Here is a 27,226-nt window from a genome sequence, read left to right on the forward strand (position 1 = left end):
AGCTATCTGTTCCAAGACCAGGCTTTCTAACCACCTTCTATTCCTTTACAGATGTCGTCGACATAATATCATTTATTCCTAAAGGATTTTGTCTGAAATTTTGCACTTTTTCTTTTGACTCTGATACCACCCAGAGTAATAAACAGATTATCCTTTCCGACAACAACATCAAAGAGGCTAAAGAATTTCTATGGCTGACAGCTCCACGTCATCTTCCCTTTATAACTGACCTCATTAGATCTCTCAATCCAAACTCTACCAGTTTCTCACTACAGAGAAGGATAAAAAAACATCTTCTACAGAAGAAAGCCATCAGCACCCGTAACAACTTCACCAATCCTAACCTTGTTGTGACTATACCATCTGACCTTTCGCTTTCACAGGATGAGCAATCCCTCCTCAGCAAAGGCCTGCTCACACATGAAGAAGGCTCCAATGCCGAAATGTTGTGTTTTGTTTCTTCTCTTTTCAGCATGGAATAATCCTATTACTTGTTCCTTTGCACATTAAAATATGCGTAGGGAGCACAAAGATACAGCTTAAACTGCAGTCTAGCACATAGCAATCTTTCACAAAATAAGGGATCTACTATAAATCACCATGTCTTTCAGTATAGACTACTGTTCATATTGTGAAATTTGTTTTATTTTCCACTTAAATTAAGGCATTTTCCCACATATAAAACTGTCTGTCCTGTAGACTGTATGCAATTTGTATATGTCCCTTTTATCTAATTCATGCTGTTAAATGCACTGTCCTGCAACATTTCCTGTTAATGCTTTGGCAATACTTATTGTATGTCACCTTGTTATGTAATTATAGCTGCTTCTGAATTTTACTGTTGAAGTTTTAAGGCATGATTTTTTTATTTTCAAATTGACAGATTATGAACAAATGGGCCTACTTCATGCATCACCGTGTAGAGTTTGCATTCACTTTGCTAAGTCTGCACCTACAGCACGGCAGAGTGAGGTTTAAAGGTGTGATTATTTGAATTTTAAAGGTCACACAATAAAGGCAAAATGGATTTTCAAGGATTCTGAGAAAGATAGGCAAAAAGATCCCAGAAAACATATTTACTCTCATTGTCAAGTTATATATATATATTAACAGCATGATCATAACGAATAATACCAGACCCACAAATATGTATTGAACCAGAGAGGAGTAATAATCCAGACACACTTGGATAAACAAATATATATTACAATAACAAGACACAAACTAAACTACACAACACAAAACATACAACTCACAGGTTACGCTAGGTACAGTATTTACAGACAAGGCATTTCAGAGGCCTAACATTCTGGTCACCCAAAAACCCCAGGCTGCTACTAAGCATTAGCTAATTAATGTATTGAATACACAAATTAGCTGGATAACTTTAATTAAAATGCTGAAAAAGTACCTGACAGGAAAAACTTATTTTGCAATATTATTTTCCGTAAATAGCTTGGAAAATACATTTAATCAATAAAATGTGAATGAATGTGAATGAATTAGGACATTTGTAATAGAAAGCTAAAGGTGATAAAAACACAACAGGATGTGAAGAATTAATGACAATCTATTGAATAGCTGATAATAAACTGCTTAGCCGGATGTGTACTGTAGTAAGTACTGTACAACCTACACCATTCTAATCAAGGCAATCAATACTCAGCCCAAAGGGAGGAGATAGTAGATGGGGACACGGGGTACATATAGCAAAGGGGTATATAAAAGAACCAGTTATGTAAAGGGCCTTCTAAAAAAGAAGGTTTTGAGTTTAAATTTGAAAGAGGTAAGAGAAGGTGCTTTGGGGCATAATGGGAAGAGGCTCTGTCATCCAGAGTGTAGACAGGCTTAGGGGACAGAATAAGAACAGAATTAGAAGAGTGAAGGTTGCAAGGTGGGGAGTAGGATGACAATAACTCAGACAGGTACTAAGGTGCCAAGCCATGCAGAGCCTTATAAGTGAGCATGACAATTTTGAAGTCAACAGGAAGGCAGTGCAAGGACTCCAGGACAGGAGTAATGTGATCAGTTGCACTAGAACTGTTCAGGATTCTGGCTGCCAAGTTTTGGACATAGTGGAGTTAGTTCAATGAGGATTTAGAAACCCCAGTGAGTAGCACATTACAGTAGTCAATTAGAGAGAACACACATGTGTTGACCAGCTTTCCAGCAACAGTTAGTGATAACATAGGACATAGAGTTGAAAGAATGATGTTTTGACAATACGTGGGTCAAATGTCAAGCCTGAATCAAATATCATCCCCTAGTTTTTCAATTTTGACTGAAGCTTAAGTATAGTACCATCCACATACAGGGATACTGCATTGGCTTTACAAAGTTGATGGGGGAGCAATAAGCATGACTTCAGTCTTGTCACAGTTAAGGAAGTCTGAGGTCATCAATGTTTTTGTCAGAGATGTGATTAGAGAGAACAGAGACAGCCACATCACTATCAAGTTTAATATGGATGTAGATTTGAGTATCATCAGCATAGAAATGATAGTTTAGACCATACAATAGAGCCCTGAAGAATACCAGACAATTTCAGAGATACATTTACCAAGAGAGACGAAGTGACAACAATCAGTGAGGTAAGATTTGAACCATTTAAGAGCAGTGTCAGAAATTCTAAACACAGTCTGAAGACGATAAAGCAAAATATCATGGTTAATAGTGTCAAAAGCAGCACTGAGATCAAGAACAATAAAGAGAACAAAAATCAGAAGTCAATAGAAGATCATTAGTGACTTTAACAAGGGCAGTTACAGCAGTCACTGAAGTTGTTGGAAATCAGATTGGAGGGGTTTGAAGAGGTTTACAGGTAATAATTTATGTATTTAAATTCAAATGTTTCATAATGAAGGTTTATGTGTATTTTACACAGTTACACACTGCTTTTCATAATATTTATTTATACGCACATCTGTTGTGTTAATTTGTTTGAACGACTGTAAACTCCCTTTGCCCATTAGTTGAGAGGCTGTATGATGATAATGTAATAAATACCGAGGTTTATGTTGTGGTGATTGAATGATGCCTTCCAATTTGTGTTATACTGTATGTATCAGCTGCTCCCAAACATGCAAAAGCTTCTACTTTACATTAGCCTCCAGGGAGGAGTTTGACTATAGTGGTAATATGTGTTTAAAACACTCAATATTACAAATTGGTCACTATACTTTAGTGGGAACTGTTGCTACTCATCAATAGAAGGTGCTGCAGTGACATCAGCACTGCCTTAGCCTTGTGACATCATAAGTCAGAGTATCCTCAATGTCAGCCTGTTCTACAATTGTAAATTTCATTGCATTGTAAATGGACTGTTCTTTGTAGGTTTGATTGCATGAGTTTTTTTCACATGTAACAACAGAAAATGTCATTTGTTGTTTCATGGATTTATGGAATTCTTTATTCTGTCTTTCAAAGTAGAAATAGTAAGAATAATGTATAAGGTGTTAAAACAATATAATTACAGACTGTTTTCCGATAATTTCCTGATTCAGTTGTGTTTGACTGAAAATACTTCAGAACTCGAATAAATGAATAAAATGGAAATAACAGTATACATATGTATACATTGCCTTCAAAAATTACTCAGATCATTGTGACTATAGTGTCCAGTTTTATGAAATTACAAAAGGTTGTACAGTATATGCATTATTTTTAAATTAATATTAATTCAAAACGTCAACGTTCAGACTAAAGATTTTTAAGTGTTAGTTAACTTACAGTAAATGTTACATAAAACTGAAATATGCTGAAATAACCACCATTAGCAGCAGTAACAGCCACAGGTAAGTACCAGCTTTACAGTATATACAGGTCTGATGCAATTTCTGTCCACTCCTCTTGGCAGATTTACTCAGGATCTCTCAATTTGCTTGGTGATGTCTTGTGGATAGTAGTTTTCAGTTTTTCTGTTGATCAGAAGCAGAACTGTAACATAATGCTACCACCACCATGCTTGACAGTAGGGATGGTGTTGAAAGAGCAATGCACTGCTGGATTTACATCAGATGTAACACTTTTTAAACCAAAAAGTTTCAATTTTTTCTTATCTGACCACGAAATGTTTTGCCACGTTTGCAGTACTGCTTAGCTGCTTTTGTAACCCACATGCAGTTGGGGATGTTGCTTGACTGCAGATGGAAACAGAGATGTGTCTCTTTAAAAGAAATGTAGCTCCCGTAATTAGTTAGCTGCTCTGCTTTTTATCAGCTATACAGTTTGTGACTGCTGTAAAGAATATCACTGGAGTATATAAGTAGGAGAGCAAATGTGCCAAAATATAATGAGCCAGGTTGTTGGTAGGTGGCAGCAAGGTCTATTCTTACATCGAATAGCGATACTCCCAGCTTTCCTAAAAATTGCCTGCATCTGTTTGCCTAAATGATATTCTCCAAATAGATTTACAATCTGGAACTGAGGAACATTACTGGAGCATGAGCCAACTGTGTTGCAGAAGACAGAAAGGAAAGGAAATTTGGTAAACTGGCTTGTCAGTGCATACTTTTTTCTAGTAAAACTAGAAACTATTGTTAACTCTTTGTATATCCTTTTCATGTCTTCATCTTAAATGTTCTTGGAGTAAGCATTTAGTTCAAGTTTATATGTGAGCAATTTTATTCATTCCATACATTTGTAGGGGTTTTGTGAATTTACTAGGACAATTTGTTAATTGTAGCAGCAATCACGAGGTGGTTCGTTATGGCTATTAGAAAATCAGTCGATCAATAATGAACACACACAGATTCAATAAACGAGATACATTTATTAATACATAAAATGTGCATAAAACATGTTACAGCCTGCCTGGATCAGGTAGCTACTCAATAGTAAATAAACTCATGTGAATTGAATTGATATCAACTTGTGTTGAGGAAATAATTGAATTCTCGAGATGCAATGTAGTACATTGGGTTTACTTATCCAGATATGGATTCGTATTTCCCGGCACGGGCACCAAGACCAGCTAGCAGCTGTGTCCAATTGCTGCGGCGTTCAATAGGCATTGTCCCAGCGTCCTCTGGCTCCTTGCAAACCAGTTGGGTTGCAGCTCGGAGTCAGACGAATTAGGTGGAGAGATTTCTGCTGTGGCAACATGCCCGACAGTGTCTCTCTCAGGGACCTACTAGTAGTCCAGCTGACTAGTAAAAAGTCCCTATGCACAGAGGGTGACCGTGGGTCCAAGCAAGTCACTCTTTAGGGGGAAGAAATTCGGTTTGCTTCTGGTGTAGCACTGTTGCTGAAAATAAACTTATTCAGGTTGTCGACAACAGTCCAAACCTATACTCCGGTGATCAAGCGAAGCGTCCACGTTGGCGTTGGCTAGCAAGTTACGTACGGGCATTCCCCGGACCGACGCTTTGCTGAAACAAGGTTCCAGTCCCTATACAGACAACACCGGCTGTCACATGATTGTCTCTCTGGGTGTGAAAAGTGGCCGGAGAAGCAAAGTTTCTGAGCTGTGCAATGTCTTTTAAACCAGGACCAAGACAGGTCATGATTGGTCGAAAGTTTAGCGGGCATTTCAGACCCAAGTTACCACAACCTGCAAGTTCCTGATTGGTTGGTCAAGGTGAGAGATGAGTCACAATGACCTCTGACATCTAGGACCGCAATCCAGATGTTCTCAAGAATCTCACAGACAGATAGATGCCAGTAATGACCATTGATCATGATAACCAAGCATGGCCCCACTTGGGATCTGCTCCTTACCTAAGAGAAAACACCCTAAATCAAAACCGCATGAATTGCTTCTCTGGCTGCACCACAGAGATGAGAAAGAGAGATGGGGCCTCATTTAGGAAAGCACAGCAACACTTAATTCTGTCTTATTAATAAGCATTGCCGATACACATTCATACACTATTCATTATCTATTTCTTCCACTTAATGATTTACTTCCACTTAATGATTTATTTCACCAGACTCAAAGAGATGTTAAGGCTCTTTGAAATGTTTTTTTGCCATTCTACTAATCTGTGACTTTATTCAGGTGATTTGAATGTTCTTTGGTCTTAATAGTTGATTATTTTCTTGAAATGTACTACCTGACCAATGGATCTCACAGAAACAGCAGAAACGGGTGTCTTTATTCTGACATTTAGAAAATCACTATTACTGCACACACATAGAGGCCACTCAATGTATTGTCACTGGTTAAGGAAATTTTGTACACCTAAATTAATTGTTTCCACAGCAAAGAGTGAAATATTCAGGGCATAATGACATTTCTATTTTTGTTTCAGATGAATTATCTACAGTGCTTTCTTCTTCTTTTTTTTGCTTTAATGTGAGGAGTAGGTTTTGCATATGTAACCCATATGCCCCTGCGTATAATAAGGATCTCAGTTGGCTGGGCTGAGGGAGTTCTCCTTTAGCTCAGCTGGCAAGTTCCCTGTTGTGTGATGCCGGAGACCAGGGTTCGTGTCCAGGCAGTGAGGGATGAACTGGCAGGGCAGGATTGGCAAGGTCAGAAACCCCAAGAACTGTTACACATATAATAAATACTCATTTATACTTAAAAGTGTCATGGCCGTAAGTTTTAAATCAACAAAATGTGAAAACTGTGTAAGGATCTGACTAACTTTTCAAAGCATCTCATTTTCATCTCCATGTGTCTGCTTTGTCAGGATATTTAATAGATAGAAATAGGACAAGTTATAAACACACAAACTGAAAAGTTTAAATGTCACAAATGTTAAATGACGCTATAATAACTGTGAGCAAGATGTAACTGCCTCTAGAAAAGCTTTTTACTATTTATACAAAGATCATTTAATGCAGTTTGTTGTTTGTGTCTTTTTATTTAGGATTTCCTCTACCTAATGAATCATCACTGAGAGTATACCAGGAGAAGCTGACACTCCATGAGATGTTTTAGTAGTTTAATGTTTTCCAAGATGTTTCCAAACAAGCTTGGGTCTAAAACCTTCCTGGCTGAGAAATAACATCCTGGTCACAAATCAGTAGAATAGACATTAAGCAGCAGAGGGACTTAAAGCACAGGTTTAGGCCACTGAATTGCCAGGAGATTAATGGATCTCAAAGAAGGTGACATTGAAGTTCCCATAAACAAATACATAGGTCAGTGATGGTAGATGCAAGCGGTCAGGAAATTCCACCTTCACATTTTCAGGGCATTCCACTTCAAACATACTGCTCTTCACTCTTACAGTTAACTGCAGAGGAGGAAAAAGGAGAGATCAATCAGTTGGTTCCGCATTTGTGAGGAATATGTGTGGTCTGTTTGTAAATTAAAGAAAGCGTTATAGTGTTAAAGAACTATTGATTGTAACAATTGATTGAATGTAACTCCATTCAAACTGCATTCAGAAACAGCAGTTAACAGAATTTCCAAACTTTAGTTATAGTAAACATGGCTCTATTCAGTGTTTAAAATAATGTGCGTGGTTTTATAGTAGATTAGGTGCTTGTTGCTGGAAGTGTTGAACACAGAACTACTAACACTGCCTATTGAATTATCTTTGCTCTCATGATCAAATGTTATGCTACATGGTAAAGTTAAATACTTTGAGTATATTTACTGAGTATTTAGGTACAGTGAGATTTGACTTAAGCTGATTTGCTTAAATCTATATCCCTAGAGACTAGGCCCCCAAAAAACTCAATTTGGAGAAAATACTGTACTTGGGTTGTCAAGAAGTCCAAAGTACCAAAGAAAGCGAGGAAGAACCAAGCAAATACAAAAGAGCAATAATTTTCAGTAATTCTAATTTAAACATGAATATTTGTTATTACTGTGAGAGGTATATTGCAGAAAAACAAAAGAAAAAACATTTTCCTTCCTTTTCACAACAGCTTGCAGGTCAAGCACTTCATCAGCCCACATAAGATACACAAAACAAAACAAAAAAAACTTTAAAATGAAACGTTTAGTCCTCCAAAGAACTCTTCCAAAAACAAATCAAACATTTGTGAGTTCCAACACGATAAAGACATGTACCTGCAAGATTACATACAGCACATAACCACTCCTCACTCTATGTCATCACAGCAAGGGTCTGATGAGACTAACCACCTGGGTAAAAACATCACCCATTAAAGCTCTCACATCCTTTCTCTCACCTGTAGTCAACTCAGGACTGAATCCTGCTCGCTCCCCCTCAGGGAAGTGTTCAGCACGGTCTTAAACCACACCACACCTGTGGCTCACTCCTACTCAATCCCTTCAGCTATGGTTGCAAGGGCTCCACCTTCACACTGCACACACCACGCATAACACCACATCATGTGTTATAACTTGTAACTTATAACATAGCATGTGTGAGTTAAAATGCTCACACATTATAAAAGCAAATCGCTATAAAAGCAAACATCAGATACTATTTAAATAATATTTACAGTTGCTCAACTACTTATACTAATAAGCCCCCATAATAGCAATTTAAGGAAGTTATTTATCAAAGCTGATACCCTGGCTTCTTAGAAGAAACAGCTGAGAAAAAGCTTGGAGTCACTTAGCTACTGACTACCTAACAGACTGGCTAGATGGGCCGAACAACCATCACTTTTAGTAAACTTTCTTATATACTTGTTGTAGGGGTTGCCATGATGGCCTGTGCTCACAGTGATATAAAAGCGGGCATGTCTAGGATAGGCGAGAGAGGTGGGTAACACCTCAAACAGGCTTCACTGACCTGCAAAGAGTGAGATAAAGAGAGAGGTAGCAAACAAAAGACAAAAACTGAAACAGGGACTTGAAAGAGACACTGATGATACAGAGAACTTGATTTATCTCTGGCTCTTACCTCAGTGTCAGTTCCCTTTTTGAAGGGGAAAACTGGAATAACGCCTTCTGCTTGCCAGCTCCCTTTTGACATTGAGTTGCAGACAATTACACCTCCATCAGGGTTGTCTTGGAAACGGGGGTTGAAGTGAAATGCCAGGTTCTGCGAATCACTCCCCAGGTTAATACTGAATCTGAGGATAACATTAGTGTGGGTAAATCCCTATTTATGGGGCAATATGTTTCTCTCTATTGACAATTCCAAAGACACATCTTCCCTTTCCCTCATATTTCACTGTAGTTCTTCCTCTGATCTCCCAAGCAATGATGATCTCACACGAGAGATTTGCAGGCTAAATCTCAACACTTAACTATGATTATTTATGGTAATCCAGTGAAGGAATGGTAACATAATCATAAAGCAGAGCAAAAGGAGAGCAGAGCAAAAGGAGGTGATTCAAAATGCAATGTAAATGTGAAATAACCATGTAAAATTCTCTGGATATACAATTATATAAGAAGGTGATTTACAAATCTGATGTTGCCTGCTGTTAATGTTGAGATATCAAGGAGATTGTCCCTCAGACCTGGATATTAAATAAAACAAATACAAAACAGTGACATACCTGTCGGCATCTTGGGGTATATTCCCTTTGATTTTGATGATGCTGCCATCTTTCAGGACTGCATTCGTCAGTGTTAGTTCCTGTCACCATAACGCAGACAGGTGTACATTAAGGAAAGAAGACCTGAAATGATGCATCGTACTAACACACCGCCTTACCTGAAGAGTGACCTCTAAACATTGCTGGAGTGATATCCATCAGCACATCTGGAGATCCCCCATAGCTGCCAGTTCATTATGAATATCCTGTAATACTATAGAGTTGTCTGATCTATATTCTAAAAAGTCAACTGAAAATTGCATTTACATTTTGCATTCTTCAAACTGGTCATCATCTTTGAGTTTCAACCAAAACTCATGATATAATGATCAAAATGAATCAATTAAATATATGTGTAAAGGACTAAAATATCAGTGTCAAAATACAGGTTATTAAATGTCAGGCATGTGCTTGGATTGATAAGTGAGTAACAGAAAACGAATGGGGGTATAAATAAGGTTTGAATGGTCACTCACATAGGGTGGTGGGGTGTAATCAGTGGAGTACCACATGGATAAAATTAGGAGAATTACAATATTGCTACCAATCACAAGTAATAAAACCTTCAATTTAATGTCTCGTACAAAGAATGGTCTGTCTTACAGTGCTGTCACCATGCTGGGGAATTAATTTGAAAAAGCTGTCCCAGTGCCATCTACTGTGGTAACTGTTTAAAATGTTATGCTGGATTTAATAGGTATTACTCATGTGACAGTACAGAAGTGGTTGCAAGAAAATAGGTTTGGGGTTTCATCTTAAAATTTCCAAATGTGCCTTTCTATTGGTGAATTGTGCGCCAGAAGGGAACTGACCCAAGCCAGTTAGAAAATGTTAGTCTAAGAGAGAAAAACAGACATGAACCTGAAGACTCTAATTAGAACAGGCAATGTGAACTGATAGTGTAGAACTGTTAATAGGAACAGACCCATTGAATGTGCTGGAGAAGCACTGCCAGCAATACAAACTCAAGTCCACTCCATGACACTTGAGCCCTGTCATTTATGTTTAAGCTATGGAAACTACTCTGAGACTGCTCCTTTACAACCAGTGCTCACCCATTTCTCACAGAGTGAACCTATATCTGCACAGATACTGTATATGGTTGGCTGCATGACAATCCTAATGCTCTCTCTTGGAACCTATATCTGAGGCTGTGGATTTTGGAAATAGCATTAGCATTGCCGTACAGACAACCAGCCCCTGTAGAATACATCAAAATTGTAGGGCTGGAGCACCGTGAACCAAAACCCCATTCAGGCATTTATTTGCCTTTTCCAAGTGCTTCCAGGTGAATGGGGCATGAACTGTGACCAAGATAAATTTCCTTTCCAGAGAATAATACTGCAAAGCCCACTTTATAATAATAATGATAATAATGAATAAAAATTGCTTATACTTATAAGGTGCTTTTCTGGACACTCAAAACTCTTTAGAGAAAATGGGGACTCTCCTCCACCACCATCAATGTGGAGCACCCACCTAGATGATGTGACGGCAGCCATAGTGTGCCAGAACACACACCACACAACAGTTACCAGTAGGGAGGAGAACAGAGTGATGAAGACAATTCATAGATGGGGATTATTAGGAGACCATGATTGGCCAAGGCCAATGGGAAATTTAGCCAGGACGCTGGGGTCACAACCCCTACTCTTTTCAAGAAATGCCGTGGGATTTTTAATGACCACAGAGAGTCAGGACCTCAGTTTTACTTTTTATTTTATAGTGTCCCTGTCACTACACTGAGGCATCAGCACCCACGCAGAATGAGCACCCCCTGCTGGCCCCACCCACACCTCTTCCAGCAGCAACATTAGTTATTTCCCAAGAGACCTCCCATCCAGGTACTGACCAGTCTCACACCTGCTTAAATTCAGTGGGTTCCCAGATGTAAGACGCATTTATAGCCAAGCACATTACTACTCCAGGAGTAACTATATTATAAATTAGCTCCTTTCCTATTTCTGGCTACTTCTGTTTAACTAACAATTATTATTATGATGTCATAAATGTTACAAATGTTACAGTAGGGAAAAGTTTATTTCATATTCAGTCAATATTCAATCATATATTTGGACATTTTCATACTTTCAGCATGATATTGAAAAGTAACAGTTTATTACTTTTTTTTTAATTGTAATGGAAAAAAGACATCTAACATTAACTTTCATAACTTTCATACATTTCAGCCCATGTAGTGGCTGAAGCTGCTGCTGCTACATGGAGTTGTTGTAAAGAAACCCAATCAATCATTGCTATGCTCAAAAAAGTGATTACAAGGCGAATACTTCAATATTTGAAATTCCATCACAAAGCATTTTACATCAAGAGATACTGTAGAAGAAGAGTAATTTGTAAACAAGTGAAACAGAAGAAAAAATTAGCTGGTCTTACCGCCATGTTGTGGTAGCAGATTAAGGTGGGAACTGAGCAGAAAATCTTCTGCTAGAAAAAGGAAGGAATAAGTGATTGTTGAAACAGATACATTATCCATTAGAAGATCGAGCTGTCAGCACTCATTAGAGGGTTTTTTGCAAAAAAAATGCAAATTACTAATAGGATGGTAGATTTTAAGTCCTAGCCACATTTTGTAACAGGTGTGATAGTAGCAGACTTCAAACCTACAGGAATTAAGAAAAGACTATGTTTTTCTGTTTAAATATCCCTTGCCATCTCTTTCAGCAGGAGGTCCTCCTTTAAGGTGAACACATGATACTCCTACAACTAGTTTTCCCATAGACCTGGGAGACAATACTATTTCCATGTTTCCATAGATCAATTATCCCATCCTCTTGCGGTGATGGAAAGGTAAACTTCTTATTGTCATTCACAAAGAGATACATTCGTTTCTCATTCGTGGACATTTTTAAGGTGATAAATATAACTGAAATGTGTCAAACAATGACTTAATGAGCTCACTTATTAACTAGGAAAATATCACAGCTTCTCCCAAAAATATGTAGAATATAAATATAAGAAAAATGTATAGGATTTTCAAACGTATAAAAGATTCTCCTGTTCAAATATTTTTCCCAAAATCATCATCTTGATTTGAAGGCTGTGATTTTATCTGCTTGTTCAGCATAGTGAATATGGTCCACAAATAAGCAAATTTCAGAAGTTTATACCAATACTATACAATGTTAATTCAACATTCATGTAATCCACAGACAAGGGCATATTTGATTACTTTCTTGAATGAAACTTTATCAAACACATGCCTGGAATAATAGTGTTACAAATCAGGTGTGTGATAAAATTATTAAATTAGTATAAATATCAGCTCTTGATTACAACTTGATATACAAGCAAATTATAAATATTAATAATTTCACCATGTTTAGGGATTACCAAGCATTACACAACATACTTGTTCTATATCCTGTGGCAAGCTGTAATAAGAGAGTGATTAGCCAATACTAAGACTGAGCAAAATAATATTTATTATGAGAAATAACACAGCTATACAACACAAACGTTCTACTACTATTTTACTACTATATACACATATTTGCAAGTCAGTGACTATCAGAGCCCTACCTTCTTCAGACATACAAAGTGCAGAATCGTTAATGAATAAGAACCAATTTACTTTTTCTGCAGAAAGACACTTAATAGGAGAAACGTTTTCATTTTCTGGATTCAACAATAAGGGTAATTTCCAGATTAACCAGACAGCAAGCTCTCCTATATATTGAAGCTGAATATCTGGTATTATCACAGCATTCAGATTACCTGAAGAGAATCCCGTTTCTGGTAGCTCTCATACTTTTAATGAAGAGGAGGATGATGACTGTCCTTCCTGTCTGTCCTGATCTCAATTTCTTTTCTCAGCATATCTGTTCCTGTTTTTATGCTATGGTCCACACCTATGAAATCTAGTTTAATGATGATCGCTTGGAGTGGCTCAGTCACTATTGAATATAGCTGTTCACTGTAGCGAGATTTTGTTTTTCAATGAAATAATTGTTTCAGTGGACCATTAGCAAATATAATTTATCTTGGATATAGCTGGTTGTATCAACAAAATATACCAAAATAATGAGACTATTGTCAAGCATGTTTGCAATGTACAGAAATTTGAAAATGTACTGCAAATGCAATGAAGTTTTATCTATATATTGTCATTTCAAATCATAGAGTATACTCATTTAATCAATCTCATTTAGTCATTTCTTACATGGTCAAACTGAAACCCAGTAGGACACCAGGCAGGAAGTCTAACAACCAAGTCCCCCAATGAAAAGGCAGCAGTCACCTCAGGGATCAGGCCCCCACACGAGTCAATTGCAATTGAAAGGTTACATGCTATAATCTCTAACATTAATGCTCTTATGTTATTAAAAGGATTACTCACAGTTCTGAGCTCCTGACAGCTTCTTCCAAGTGTTGTTCTCTCAGGTGGTTATGCAGGTACTTCTGTTTCTACATTATTTATACAGTGTTAGCACACTGGATGAAACCACTGTTTCTACCTTTTTTGGTAAATTCTGTGGTTATTGGCTGAAATTTGTGTTTCCAGCCCCACCTGAATTCTTCCTGCCACACCCTCTTTTTTGGCTGCTTAATTTATACTGTAAAGCAGCTATGTTTAATTTATTATTTAATTACCAGTGCCAGCAGAAAAAAATAAGTGTCTCCAGTCCTCCAGATTAGGACTATATGATCTGTTTCATTTGAAATTTCGTGGCACTGAAGATGTGAAACTTTGCACTTTCTGCATTTTGCACTTCACTTACACTGTTTACTTTGATTTGAACTTCTGTCTTTGACAGACAGGATAGCTTGATTAAAAAAAATTAGTTTGGGATTTTAATTTCCTGCTCTTACTTACAGTACATAAAGCAAGTATATCATCTGCTAGCAGCAATTTTTACTAGGATCTACTAGGGCTGCAAAGGAACAAGTAATAGGTTTATTCCAGGCTAAAAAGAGAAGAAAGAAAACACAATGTTTCCACTGTGGAGCCTTCTTCGGGTGAAGAAGAAGAGGGCTCCACACCCGAAACATTGTTTTCTTTCTTCTCATTTCAGTATGGAATAAACCTATTACTTGTTCTTTAATCAAATAATTGTTGGATTTGTATTAAGAGTGCCGTAAGGTTTAGAACTGTTATTGTTAAACCACAAGTATAGACCAGTTATGAAATTTAGAATTAAATTGTATTACCCTTTGGTTAAACTCCTGAGCTTTCAGTTATAATTAAGGAAAATAATCTAGTTTGGTGAAATGGTAGAACCTCTATGAGTCCCAATGATCATTTTTTGCAGACAAATTAGAAATAAATACGCACAAGCCATTAGAAGCTCCAAAGTGAGCTGTTACAAACATCAATTCTCTGACCTCTTACGCAATCCTAAGATTTTCCACTCATTTACTGTTTGACTCATTACTATGGTGACAGATAATGAACAAATGGTTAAGTAATTCAATGAGTATTTCAGTAATGACAGTTTTGGGTTTGATAAGTTTATATTTAAAAATAATGCTCTTTCTGATTCATTTGTGTTTGAGTTTGATGAAGTCACGATCCATAGACCCTTCAGTTATATGGAACAGACTGATGAGTTGTCTGAGCTCTGCAAAACGCACTATAGTCATAGCTAAAGATAATGTTTTCTGCTCTGTGCTGGAAAAAAATCTGATTGCTGGAATCCTCTGGTATCTATAAGTAAAGATAAAGAATCATTAGCAGCTTTTGTGGGTTTTGCTCATGGAAGAAAGCATTATAAGGTTTCTATAAAATAGTTACAATTCATAATGCCTTGGCAATGGAAAAACATGTTGGCAGTCTTATGTAGGCAGGCAAAGAAAGTGATATACAGCTTACAAAATTTTCTTCGCTAAAGATCATCATAGCAGGTTTCAGCATCATAAGAAATGACCTTACATTGACCCCTTTTGTACAGCTGCTTCATTTATATGCTGGGGATGTTCCCAAACTTAAAACACTGCTACAAAGAGAATTCAAGCAAATATTTATTTTTTTAAGGACCATTAAAGATAATGTTTAAGTTGCTGAATATTTTGGGGATTCAGTAAGATCCCTCTCATTCACGCTAATAAACTGTTTATCAGATTGAAGGCTGCGCTGCTGCAAAATTGTCGATGGACGATGATGTCAGTGATGTTAATGTCTGATGTATAAGGAAGGGTCAAACATGAAGAATCTGGATACTCTGTGTATAAAGTATATACTCTTTAATTTTATTGCACACAATTTAATGCAAAAAATCTGTCTATCCAGAACTTCTTATCCCTCATACTTTTTAACGAATCCAGCCAGTCTAAAAACTCAATGTCTACAGCCTTTCAGAACCACAAGGTAGTGCCTAAGGGCAACATACCAGAGATATGTAACTTCGAACTACAGTACGCTGACAGGAGTTTTGTATGAAATAGCACTGCTTGTTTTGACTTTGACACAAAAGAACATAGCTTTGAAAATCTGAAACATTTTAATGACATTCATCTGGGTCTAACAATTCTTGAGTGAGCAAATCAGTTAAATTGAGAATCAATGGGCCTGAGAATCTATAGAAAGTGAGTAACTGATTAAGGTGAATTGATGAGGTAAGCAATTTATTTTGTTCACCGAGGTGGATATATATATATAAAAAATTACTCAACAAAGCTTTTCAATTACATCATGACTAGTCTTGGGTTAAGGTCTGAGTCAGATAAAGAGAGCATCTGACACAAATTTACAAGTTTGCAATTGTTAGTGACAAGGCTGAAGACCAGCTTGAATGTACTCAGTGACATGTACAAAAGTCTCCAGACTAGAAAACATTGTGTAATTTTTAATAGCATAAGAGAATGAACATTTGTACACTATCATGACAGAATAGTGTAGGGTTATAAGAATCCTTCTCACTGCACCTGTGTTGTCTTGCACAGAAAGTTCATTCATGCTGAATGTTCATTCTCCAACCTCAGAAAAGCTAGAGAACATGAGGGAAACAACACATGATTTCACAGATGATTTCATCCAGAAAGCAAAAGTGAGACATAATGTATTTAAGATGAGATGTTTGTGATGACCATTCAGTGATTTAAATGCTCTATGAACGTTTGGATAATGTTAAGGTATTTCATAGAAACACAATGCAGTTTAGTAGTTTTGACTTCTTCTAGCAAAACACGCCTAAAATACTGCTAACAAATGTATTTTGTAACATTGTTTTTGAATCGGTATGGTAAATTACTACTCCCTAAACATACCCTTCACCTGTTAACTTCTACTAGCAAAAACATGCCTAAAATAGTGCTAACAAAATATATTTTTGTAACATTGTTTTTGTTATTAGGTTTGACATACAGTAGCAGTTCAGCATATGGCCGCTCACAGCTGTATTAAACTAATTTATATCCTCTCCACCATTACATTTATTCAATCTCTTTTTGAAGTCCCAGCAGGGAGCAGTCCATCTTGCAATGGGGATGATAAATCATAATTCATCTGCTATGGATCTGAATTTATTTTGACTTGACTCTCTGAGATCATGGAAAAAACTGCTAACCAATGCTATGCTGGTTACCAATGCTATGCTAGCTTTTTAAACATAACATCACTTTATTAGCCCTATACAATTTCTTGAATTAGGAATTAATCTTTTTCCATACCCCAGTCTGCGCTCCATGAAACACAGACAGGAAGAGAAGCTTGGGGTCAGAGCACAGGGTCAGCCATTGTATAGTACCCCTGAAGCAGTTGGGGTTAAGGCTTGCTCAGCAGCCTAACAGAGCAGGATTCCTTTGCCAGCCACAGGATTTGAACTGGCAACCTTCCAGCAACAGGCTCAGCTGTACAGGTTTCTCATTCTGGACACAGATTTGTCACAGCAGCTTTAAAAGCATTCAATGATATGGCTTTTGAAAAAATCACAGTTGTATCACTGTCCTTATAGATCAAGTACACAAACACTCGCACCAGGGTCAATTCTCCTAGAAGCCAATTAACATACCACTGTTGAGCAAACTGTGGGAGGTACCCAGAGCACCCTGAGGAAACGGGGGGAGCATACAAAGTGAAAATGAAACCTAATATTACTATTTTTATAATAGAGCTATACGTTAATAAATATTCAAAGTCATGGAAAGTCTTTGGTTAGGTATTTTGCACCGCAGCCACCAAATCCCTCTGAAATAACCCAATTTTCCATCCCTCATGCTAGCAAGGGTCAGGAACATGGAGCTTCGCTCATATTTTATAGATGAGCCTTAAAGTAAAGCATAACACTTACATCATAAAAAAGAATATGCATAATAATCGGATTTCATTTGTTGGTTGTTGTTAAATAAGTTAGACTTATTAGTACACAAATGGATGTGCTCTACACTAGAATTTTGTAGTTGGCTTCATCACTGCTTTGAGTGGACATTGTAAGTGTTAACAGTCTATGAATAATCATTTGTTTAACTATCATTTTGTTAAAAGAGATTCAAATCACACCATGGAAATCAGTTTCTCTTACATGTTTCTAGAACCTTTGCTTTTCCCACATGTTCTTCTTTTGTAATAGTGTTTTTACCTCAGTATTCAGCCTGAATGAGCTATTTAGTATAGTAGCCATTTCATTGTCCCATTTCATTAACCTTGACATACACTGTTGTATTCTTTATCATGCTTTTGCTGTTATAAGCCTGAAAAAAATGTTTATTTTACTACCATTGCAATCTTCCTTTCCTTACTGGTGTTTCAATTCTGTTTTACACATGCCTGTAATTCATTGTATGTTTATGTAAGCGTTTTAGCAGTGTTTGTATAATATTTTATACCAATACAGCCATTTTTAAATTGGATTTTTATGAACAAATGAGACCAAGATAAACATTTAGCAAAGTGGTGGAAAAGTAATGGAGCTGAAGATGCTCCAAACAACACCTGTCATCTGTGAATCTTCGTAATTCTCGTCCAGACTGCACCTGACCAACCATTTTACTTTGGAGGAGTACACATTGTTATGACCTGGAGGAAACCCACATAAACCTGGGAAGAACATGCAAGCTCCACACACATAGACCTATGCCACCACGTTGCCATATCGTGATGCTGCTTTGTATTTAATGCATGCTGTTCAAAGCACTGTCCTGTCCTGCTGCACTTGTGCTAGTGCTCTGGCAATACGTTTGTTACCTTGTCATGCAATTACAGCTACTTTTTGCTGTAAATTTTAATATTGAGGTTTCGAGGCATGATTGTTTGAATTTCAAAGTGACAGAACAAATGGGCCTCTGTCTTGCATCGCTGTATAGAATGTAGCCTTTGCATTCACCTTGCTAAGTCAGCACCTACAACACTGCTAAGTGAGGCTTCAGGGTGGGAATATTTGAATTCTAAAGGTCACACAGATAAAGATCAAATAGTGTTTCAAGGATTCTGGGGATGATGGGTTAGGAGATCTCAAAACACATTTTAAATTTGTATAATTGACACATAATTCAAAAGTCTCTAATATGTACAACAGCAAATCCTATATCCTCTGCATATTGCTTATCAATTCACTGTTGCTCCATACTCTGAAATACAGAATTAAACAAATATTTTACAAATACAAAGAACTTGTGAGGAATGATCAGGGGTTAACAATACACAGGGCAGGAGGACAGCACATAGAAATAAGGAAAAGCTTACAGAGAGTAGTAGCTTTAAAGATTGAGCAGAGAAAACTTCACACTGTACAATCAGTGTTCAGAGATTATAGTAGAACTTTTAAGATCGGGAACATTTTTGGCTAGTCAAGTTTAAGATATCACTTGCTATGCATAGAAACAGCTGACTGATGAAACTGAGATGGAAATGTTGAGTTAAGGGGGAGTCAGAGGGTTCACATAATTGTCTGTCTACCGGGTGTAGGACAGGTGAACGTGCAGAAGAAGAGTTTATGGTTCTGAGTGTACATGTCTAGATGTGTGTGGAATCAATACCATTGGAAGACATCCTACCCCCTCAAAACTGATACAAATCAGCCTAATTAGTTACCATAACCATAAACAATAAATAAAATATAAAATCAGCTGTGGTTGTTCCAGTACTGGCTATAGTAGTAGTTCAGTAAAAACAAGTGACGCTTTAAAACAGCAAAAACAAGTAAGCGCTTTATTGGCTGAGGAGAACAGAACTCTCCACAAAAGAAAACCTCCATAGGACAGGTAAAAAACAAATGCCAAGTTAGTATACCATAGTTATCTGATCCTGGGACTTATGATCAAGTTGATACAGCTATCACAATCCAGAATCAAAATCAGACTGCTGACCTGCCAGTGCCAGGGGGAACTCTACATCACTGTGGTGAACCATTTTTACTGCCTGAAATCAAAGCAACTCCTTACAGAAAGTGAAACTGTTCATATGTTTAATGCTCAAACTGAACACATTCATTTGTGATTTTGTAAGTGTTTACAGCTTTGCTATGGGTGAACCTTATTTCGTTCAGGTACACAAAATTACTTTGTCAAGTCACACTATTAATGGAATGGTCCCTGTGTGCAATAATATTGGTTCAAACAAAAAAAAACATGTCTCAGTGAGGCCAGAAACTAAAACTTTATCCCCGAGTTGTTCTTTTCTGGAAATTTACAATCACAAAAATTGGTATACAAGGATAAGGTCACTAAATATCCCCTTGAATATAGTGAAGTTAATTATTAAATTCAATTTATTAAATTAAAGGATACATTTGGGAACCACTGCAATGTCTACAGAGTATTTAGATTTTCAGAATGATTTGGATAGTTCTCATAAATGATTAATTTTTAAGTTGCAGACAGTAAAAATGTGGTGTGTTTTTTTGAAATGAGAAGTAATTAATGGACAGAAAACAGAATTAAAGGATTGTGATTTCTCCAGTTATGAAGTACCACAGGGATCTGGATTAAGACTTCTGCTATTTAAATGTATATATGTATATGATACAGAAGAAGGGATGCAAAAGTAGTGCAAAAGTTGGTGGTTTATTCGATGAGTGTAAAATATTTATTCAGTCGATTATTGAAGGTGCCTAGAGTTGGGTCTCAACCACTTGGCCTGGAAGCCTGTTCAAGACACCCACCACTGTTTCTCTAAAGAAGAGTTTCCTACTTTCCATCCAAAAAGAATTCCCCTTTAGTTTCCAATTGTGACTTTGTTTCACTACTGAAAAAAAAAATTGTCTTCATAAAAAGTTTTAATTTCAAAAAGGTCTGATATAACTCTGAAAATATAAACATTTGCTCATCTACATTTGTTTTTTCATGACCTTCACTCAATAATATATACAATTTTTACACTGCATAACATTTCTGATATCTGATTCCAACACATCAAAGTAGAGGATTAAACCAAGTAATAGTCACACTGGTCAATGCTCCTCTGCTAAGAAGCAGCAGTTGAGTTTGGCATTTAGTTTTATGTACGGATTCTATGTAGGCTTACAGTGTAAAACTCAGGTTCACTTACAATTCCAATATGTAGACAAGTCAAATATTCAAAATATGATGTGTTCCCATATGTCTTCAAATTTAAATTCTTTACAATGATTACATTTTGAATTGCATATTTAGGGAAACAATTACTGTACTTTAATGTTTCTTTATTAGCCTTACACAATTTCTTGCATAAGGAATGCATCTTTTCACATACCCCAGCTTTTCTCCATGGAGACACAGACAGGAAGAGAAGCTTGGGGTCAGAGCAGAGGGTCTGCCATTGTACAGCACCCCTGGAGCTGTTAGGGTTAAGGGCCTTGCTCAGGGGCCCAACGGAGTAGGATTCCTCTGCCAGCTGCAGGATTTGAACCGGCAACCTTCCAGCCACAGGCGCAGATCCTTAGCCACAGAGCCACTGCTCCGCCTGCAGTTGTATATAGAACAATTTAGGCAGCTTTTATAGATTAGTATCTTGTGAAAATGTACAGTGAATCTTGAGGTTGTAAAGAAAAGGTATAATTATTCCTTCAAATAGCACCTTTCCTGTTTAGGTTACTGGTGCCTGTAAGAGAACACTAAGTCAGTGTAGGATTAAATGTGAAACAAGATATATCATGACAGCCTAATGCAGATAAACAAAAATTATACCTAATTAAACAAATGCAATATGGATTAAATACTGAAAATTTTACATTAACATCAATGTTAGCGAAAACCAACCAATCAAAAAAATGTATCAAGAGTATTTACAACCCAAAGCAAGGTTGTATAAGTTGAGGGGGCTGTCTGGTGTGTAAAACACTTGGTTGCAGCATTGTGAATGTTGTATTTCAAAAGCTATTGAGTCATGAAGAAGACCCCCCTGTCCCAATGTGTTGCATGTCTAATGGTGCCTTATTGAAAAAATCATTAAAAAGTGGTTTCACAACACAAAGCAAGGCTTGGAAAGGTTAGAGTACCTGCTTAGTGTGTAAAACACTTACTTACAGCATTGTGGGTGCTGTGGTTTAAATGCTATTGGCTTGTGAACAGCATTCCCCTATCCCAGTGCATAGTGTCACATTCAATAAAACCAGAGAAAAAGAGATTCAGAATGCAAAGCTGTGTCAGTCTTCTGTGTAAAAAATCGGTTTGAACATTATGGGAGCTGTTTTTAATAAGCTGCTGAGTAAAGAATATTTGAATTTTCCTCTCTCCCCAAGATACAGGTTTTTAAGATAAGATCACTTTATTAGCCATATACAATTTCCTGCATTAGGAATTCATCTTTTCACCTACCCCATCTTGCTCTCCACTAGACCCAGACAGAGAGAGAAGCTAAGGGTCAGTCATTGTACAGCACCCCTAGAGCAGTTGAGGTCAAAGGCTTTGCTCAGAGGCCCAACAGAGCTGGATTCCTCAGCCAGCCATGGGATTCAAACCAGCAACCTTCCAGCCATAAGCACAGATCCTTAGCTACTGTGCCACCGCTCCACCTCTTTTTATCGCAAACCAAATTTTAATTGGTAAAATTATCCAAGATATAGCTGTTATATATATATAATTTTTGCTTAAAATCTATCTCCCAGGACTGTCTGTATTGGGAATTTACGTATAATCAAAGACTCCATATCTTTCAATTTTGCAGTATAATATCCATCGCACCAGCATATTAATGTTCTAAGCTGAGCTGCTTGGTAGTATGACTTTAGACATGGCAGGGCAAATTTACGCTTCTCCCTGGACAACTGTATGTGTTTTAAACCTAATTCTTGGTTTATTTCCATTCCATATGAATCTTGAAATCATTTTATCCCATTCGCTAAACTATTCTGATGAAATTTCCACAGGAAGAGACTGAAAAAGATATAGTAATCGTGGCAAAATGTTAATTTCAATAACTTCTACTCTAGATCCCAATGAAAGAGCCAACCGAATCATCTTTTATTTTACATAAGAGAGGACTAAGATTTAAATTGAATAATTTTGATAAATCCTTTGGCAAATATACTCACAAATACTTAATAGAAAATAATGATAACCAATTTAACTTACATTTTTCTTTTACTTGATCTATGGGGCTATAATTATAACATAGAACGTCTGTTTTTTTCTATTTAATTTGTACCCTGATAGCTGACCAAATTTTTCCAAAAGATACATCACTCTGATTCATTGGGGTCATCCAAATGTAGCAGGACATCATCTGCATACAATGCAACCTTATGTTCTTGTCCTTTAATTTCTATACCCTTAATTTTTGGGTCTTGTCTTATCCACTCTGTTAAGGGTTCTATATATAGAGAAAGCAAAAGAGGTGACAGGGGACATCCATTTCTTGTACCACTTTTCAAACAAAATCTCTTAGACAGATGTCCATTGATTTTAATTTGTGCTATAGGATTTAAATAATTAGTTTTTATGATGTTGATAAATTCATCAGCAAATCCAAATCTCTCCAATGTCTGATTCCCAATTCCCAATTAACACTTATCAAAGGCTTCTTCTGCATCTAGGCTGACTAAAATTGCTTCCCTCCTTTGATCATTAATATGCCTCATAATATGAAGGGTACGTCTAATGTTGTCTTGTATTTGTCTGTTCTGAATGAAACCAGTTTGATCTAAGTAATATTTTTTCTAATCTTTTAGCCATTATTGAAGCATAAATCTTATAGTCTACATTAAGTAAGGAAATTTGGAAAAAAAAAACACATTTATTTAGATCTTTTCCTCCTTTTGGGATAACAGAAATAATAGCTTAATTCCAAGAGATTGGTAAATCCCCTCCACCTCTTATCCAATTGCAAGTGGACAGGAGAAGGGGAGCCAACTGTTTTTTGAATGTCTTATAAAATTCACTTGGAAAGCCATCTGTCCCTGGTGCTTTATTAGATTTAAGATCTGAAACAATATTATTCATCTCATTTATTACTCTAGATAATATGTTTGTTTTGTTCCTCACTTAAAATTGGCAGGCTAAGTGACTCTAATAAAAGAACTATATCCTGTTTATATCTGAGTTTCAAAATTAGAACTAGAATTAGAAGTTTTTAAAGTATTCTGTAAAGATTGATTGTATTTCTTTTGATTTGGATTGTATTTGGTTGGTTTCTGGATTAACTGTTTTGGAGATTATTGTTAGATTGTTGTTCACAGAATCTTCTTGCTAATATTTTCATTGATTTGGCTTCTGATTCATAATAACTTTGTTTAAGAAATTTTAGATTTGTTTCTACCTCTATAATTTGTAATTTATTTATTTCTTCCCTAATTCTCAGTAATTGTTTACGTATTGTGCGAGTGGGTGTTTTTTATGTTTGTGTTCTATCATTTTTAATTCGGGTTGTAATTATTTTAATTTGGCTTGTTTTATTTTCTTTTCATATGAACAAATGGAAATAAGTTTCCCTCTAAGTACAGGTTTAACCGTATCCCATAATATTGCTGGGGAAACCTCTCCCGTATCATTATTCTGCAAAAACTGATCAATCTCCTACAGATATTGCTCTTTAACATCATTTTTACCAGATTTAAGTCAGATAAACTGGTGCATGGTCAGACAAATCCAAGGTTCCAATTTCACAGTCCTTTACTCTTGACCTGTCTAATTTATACATAAGAAAGTAGTCTATTCTACTGTATGAATTATACAGGTGCAGAAAAATGTGTATAATCCCTTCCTGTAGGGAAATCCCTCCATACTTCAACAAGGCCTAAATCTTCGATAGATCTATTCACATACTTCTAAAGTTTTAAGTTTCCTTTTACAATTCTTAGAGGTATCTAATTTTGGATTTAAATTGAGAATAAAATCTCCTCCGAATATCAGCACTCCTACCGTTTCTGAAGCTATTAAATCAAACACTTGACTAAACATGTTCTTTTCTGCTCTCCTGCCATTCCACAGTTCGTCCCTTCCTACATCCGTGACATAAATATGGTAAAAAGTCCAAACCTTAAAATCACTTTAACTTAAGATACAAACGATCAGTTTTCTGAAATATTTTGCTTTTGGTCATATATCAACTCAAACCCGCCCAACCCGCTCTAAAATCTTTTTTTGAACCCGAGTCAACCTGCGCATCACCAGTTGTCATGATTGCGTGGCTACGCTGTTTATATTTTAAGTGTGGTTGGACCATTGCACTGATTATTGTCCGTATCGTTTTGTTCTTACTTTTGAATATCGTACTTTGACTTTGAAAGGTGCAATTTAAAGAAGCGGTCGAAGCAGAAGGGTTATAATGGAGCACCTGCTCAAATCTGGGACTCTGAAACACATATATAGCGATGATAGTGACAGCACAAGTGCGAGTAAGATGCAGAATAAAAGTGAAAATGCAAGTGAGGTAATTTGTGAACCATACCAGCAATGCTGTAATTCTAATTCCAACAGTTTGATAAATGTGATGTGCAAGGAAGCAGAAGGTGTGCTTGATGTGATGTCATGTCCAGACATGAGACTTGTCCAGCTTGGATCCAGATATCACTTCTCTGATTGCTCAACAAAAGCAACTCCATTCTTCACATGAACTTTTTAAGTAATAAAAACAATTGCAAAATGTGCAGCATGGTTTGTAAAAATATAAGTACTTTTCATCAATTTTAATTTAATATTAGTTGTTTTTAGTACATTAATAGGTGATGATTTTTACAAGGTAAGAAGTGGACGTAGGCATAGTCGGTCCACCGCATCTGTGACTTGGTGTAAGTGGTCCAAAGATCATAGAACTTTGAGAACCACTGGTTTAGATCTTTCAAGACGGTGTTGATTTCTGCTATTTTACTGAAATAAGAGTAAATATATCTGTCACAAATGACCCATAGTTTCATTAGTTTCCAAAGCAAGAGAGGGCTAGGTGAGTGACTTGGTCAAGGGCAAGTTTCATACTTCGTATCCAGAAGGCGCAGAGAAGGCTTCCGATCCATGAGAGGGCTAGGCGAGAGACGTGGTCAAGGGCAAGTTCCGTGGTTCATACCCTGAAGGGTTTAGAAGGCTAGAAATAGACGACAAGGTAGGAGCTCCGAAGAGCAACCAATACTGGGTGAAGAGCAGAGGGGTTCAGAGGGTTTAAATATTGTGAGTGGAGGAAGGTACGTTGATAGATGGAGTGTCGTGGTTGGTTGATTGACAGGAACAATGTCATTTAGAAGAAGTGCTCGGGGCTGGAGTGTAATTAGAGTGAGTGCGTTTCCTTATGGGAATCTGGTTGGATGAGGGCGTAACAGTATCATTTCCAAACACGAAAGAGAACTTATGAGCAGAAAGTGACGAATTGGCACTCCAATTCTCTAAGGCAAACTCATTCGGCCCGCAATCCATTTTAATCTGGCCTTCTCAAGACTTTTTCCAGTCTATTGTATGAGTCCTGTGACAGCAGAAACACCAACTCCCATGAGCCCTTCGCTCCATTCGTATCACGCAACAGTTGAGTATTAACGTCCTCCCCTCCCCTCTGGAGTAGAACTAATTAGATTGGCTATGTTTACACAGATATCACTGTGAATCTAGTAGTAGAAAAAATGCTATCGTCTTGCTAGTAACACGTAACTGTGGTGAAGGCAAGTTTTCTCGTGGCTGAAGAAATAGCTAAATTAGGGAGACCATTCTGTGAGGGTGATTTTCTAAATAAAATTCTAATCAGTATTTATCTCTGCACGTGTGGCCCGCGACACAATTAAATGTTTTTAGTTTGCCCCTCAAAGAAATGAGTTTGACACCCCTGCTCTAGGACAATAGTAAGCAAGCCTCTTTGATTTAGTTATAAAAAAGGTTTTACTGTAGTGCAGAGAAATTATTAAACTACCTTATCTTAGAAAAAACATCATTTTGTAAAGTTTAGAATCACAATGTAATCAAGAGCTCTGTCTGTAGCAGAAACGTAAATATTGACTAAGACTAAGACATCAGAAACTAAAATTATCCTGAAACTTGGTTCACACCTTACCCCTTCTCTCATCGACAGACTTGTTTTCATCTAATTCTCTCTTTCATTTGTAGGTTTCATTTCACACCTCTCCTCACCTCTCTCAACCTCACACCACTTGATTGGCCACTCTGATTCTCCCCTGCTTATGCCTCCTCCTTTCTTCTGGCTTTTGTTTTCCCATGCTATATTATCTTTTCTGACTGCCCTATCTTTCTTACACCCAAAGAAAGCTCCCCAGTCAAAACATTGTTTCCTTCCTTCTCTTTTCAGCATGGAATAAACCTATTACTTTGTAGCCTACACATGCTGACACAGCTACCCACCTGAACTACAAAATGTGAATATGTTTTGTTCCACTGCTATGATCAAGAAGATGAAGGTGGCCCCCCAAAGAGGTGGTTAAATCCATGATCTGGGAAAAGCGTGTCAGTCCCAAACTTTCCAAAGAGCTCAATGTCCTCATCATCTCCTACGATCAAATCATAGTTC

The 27,226-nt window shown here is 37.0% G+C and overlaps 1 protein-coding gene across 2 annotated transcripts; it reads right to left on the reverse strand.

Moving 5' to 3' along the window:
• Window positions 1-6,873: 6,873 nt before the first annotated feature.
• On the reverse strand, window positions 6,874-13,831 carry LOC138241200 (galectin-1-like). Of its 2 annotated transcripts, none has more exons than XM_069194247.1 (5): window positions 13,775-13,831; window positions 11,812-11,862; window positions 9,379-9,458; window positions 8,775-8,946; window positions 6,874-7,184 (listed from the first exon to the last, which is right to left on the reverse strand). In XM_069194247.1, the coding sequence occupies exons 2-5, from the start codon at window positions 11,815-11,817 to the stop codon at window positions 7,038-7,040; spliced, it is 405 nt and encodes a 134-aa protein (XP_069050348.1). In that variant the 5' UTR covers window positions 11,818-11,862; window positions 13,775-13,831; the 3' UTR covers window positions 6,874-7,037. The 2 variants fall into 2 exon arrangements, with proteins under 2 accessions (XP_069050348.1, XP_069050349.1); XM_069194248.1 differs by having other exon boundaries at window positions 11,812-11,859; window positions 13,775-13,829.
• Between the last annotated feature and the right edge of the window lie 13,395 nt (window positions 13,832-27,226).

Source organism: Lepisosteus oculatus, chromosome 9 (genome assembly GCF_040954835.1).
Source record: "Lepisosteus oculatus isolate fLepOcu1 chromosome 9, fLepOcu1.hap2, whole genome shotgun sequence".
Lineage (NCBI taxonomy): Eukaryota > Metazoa > Chordata > Actinopteri > Semionotiformes > Lepisosteidae > Lepisosteus > Lepisosteus oculatus.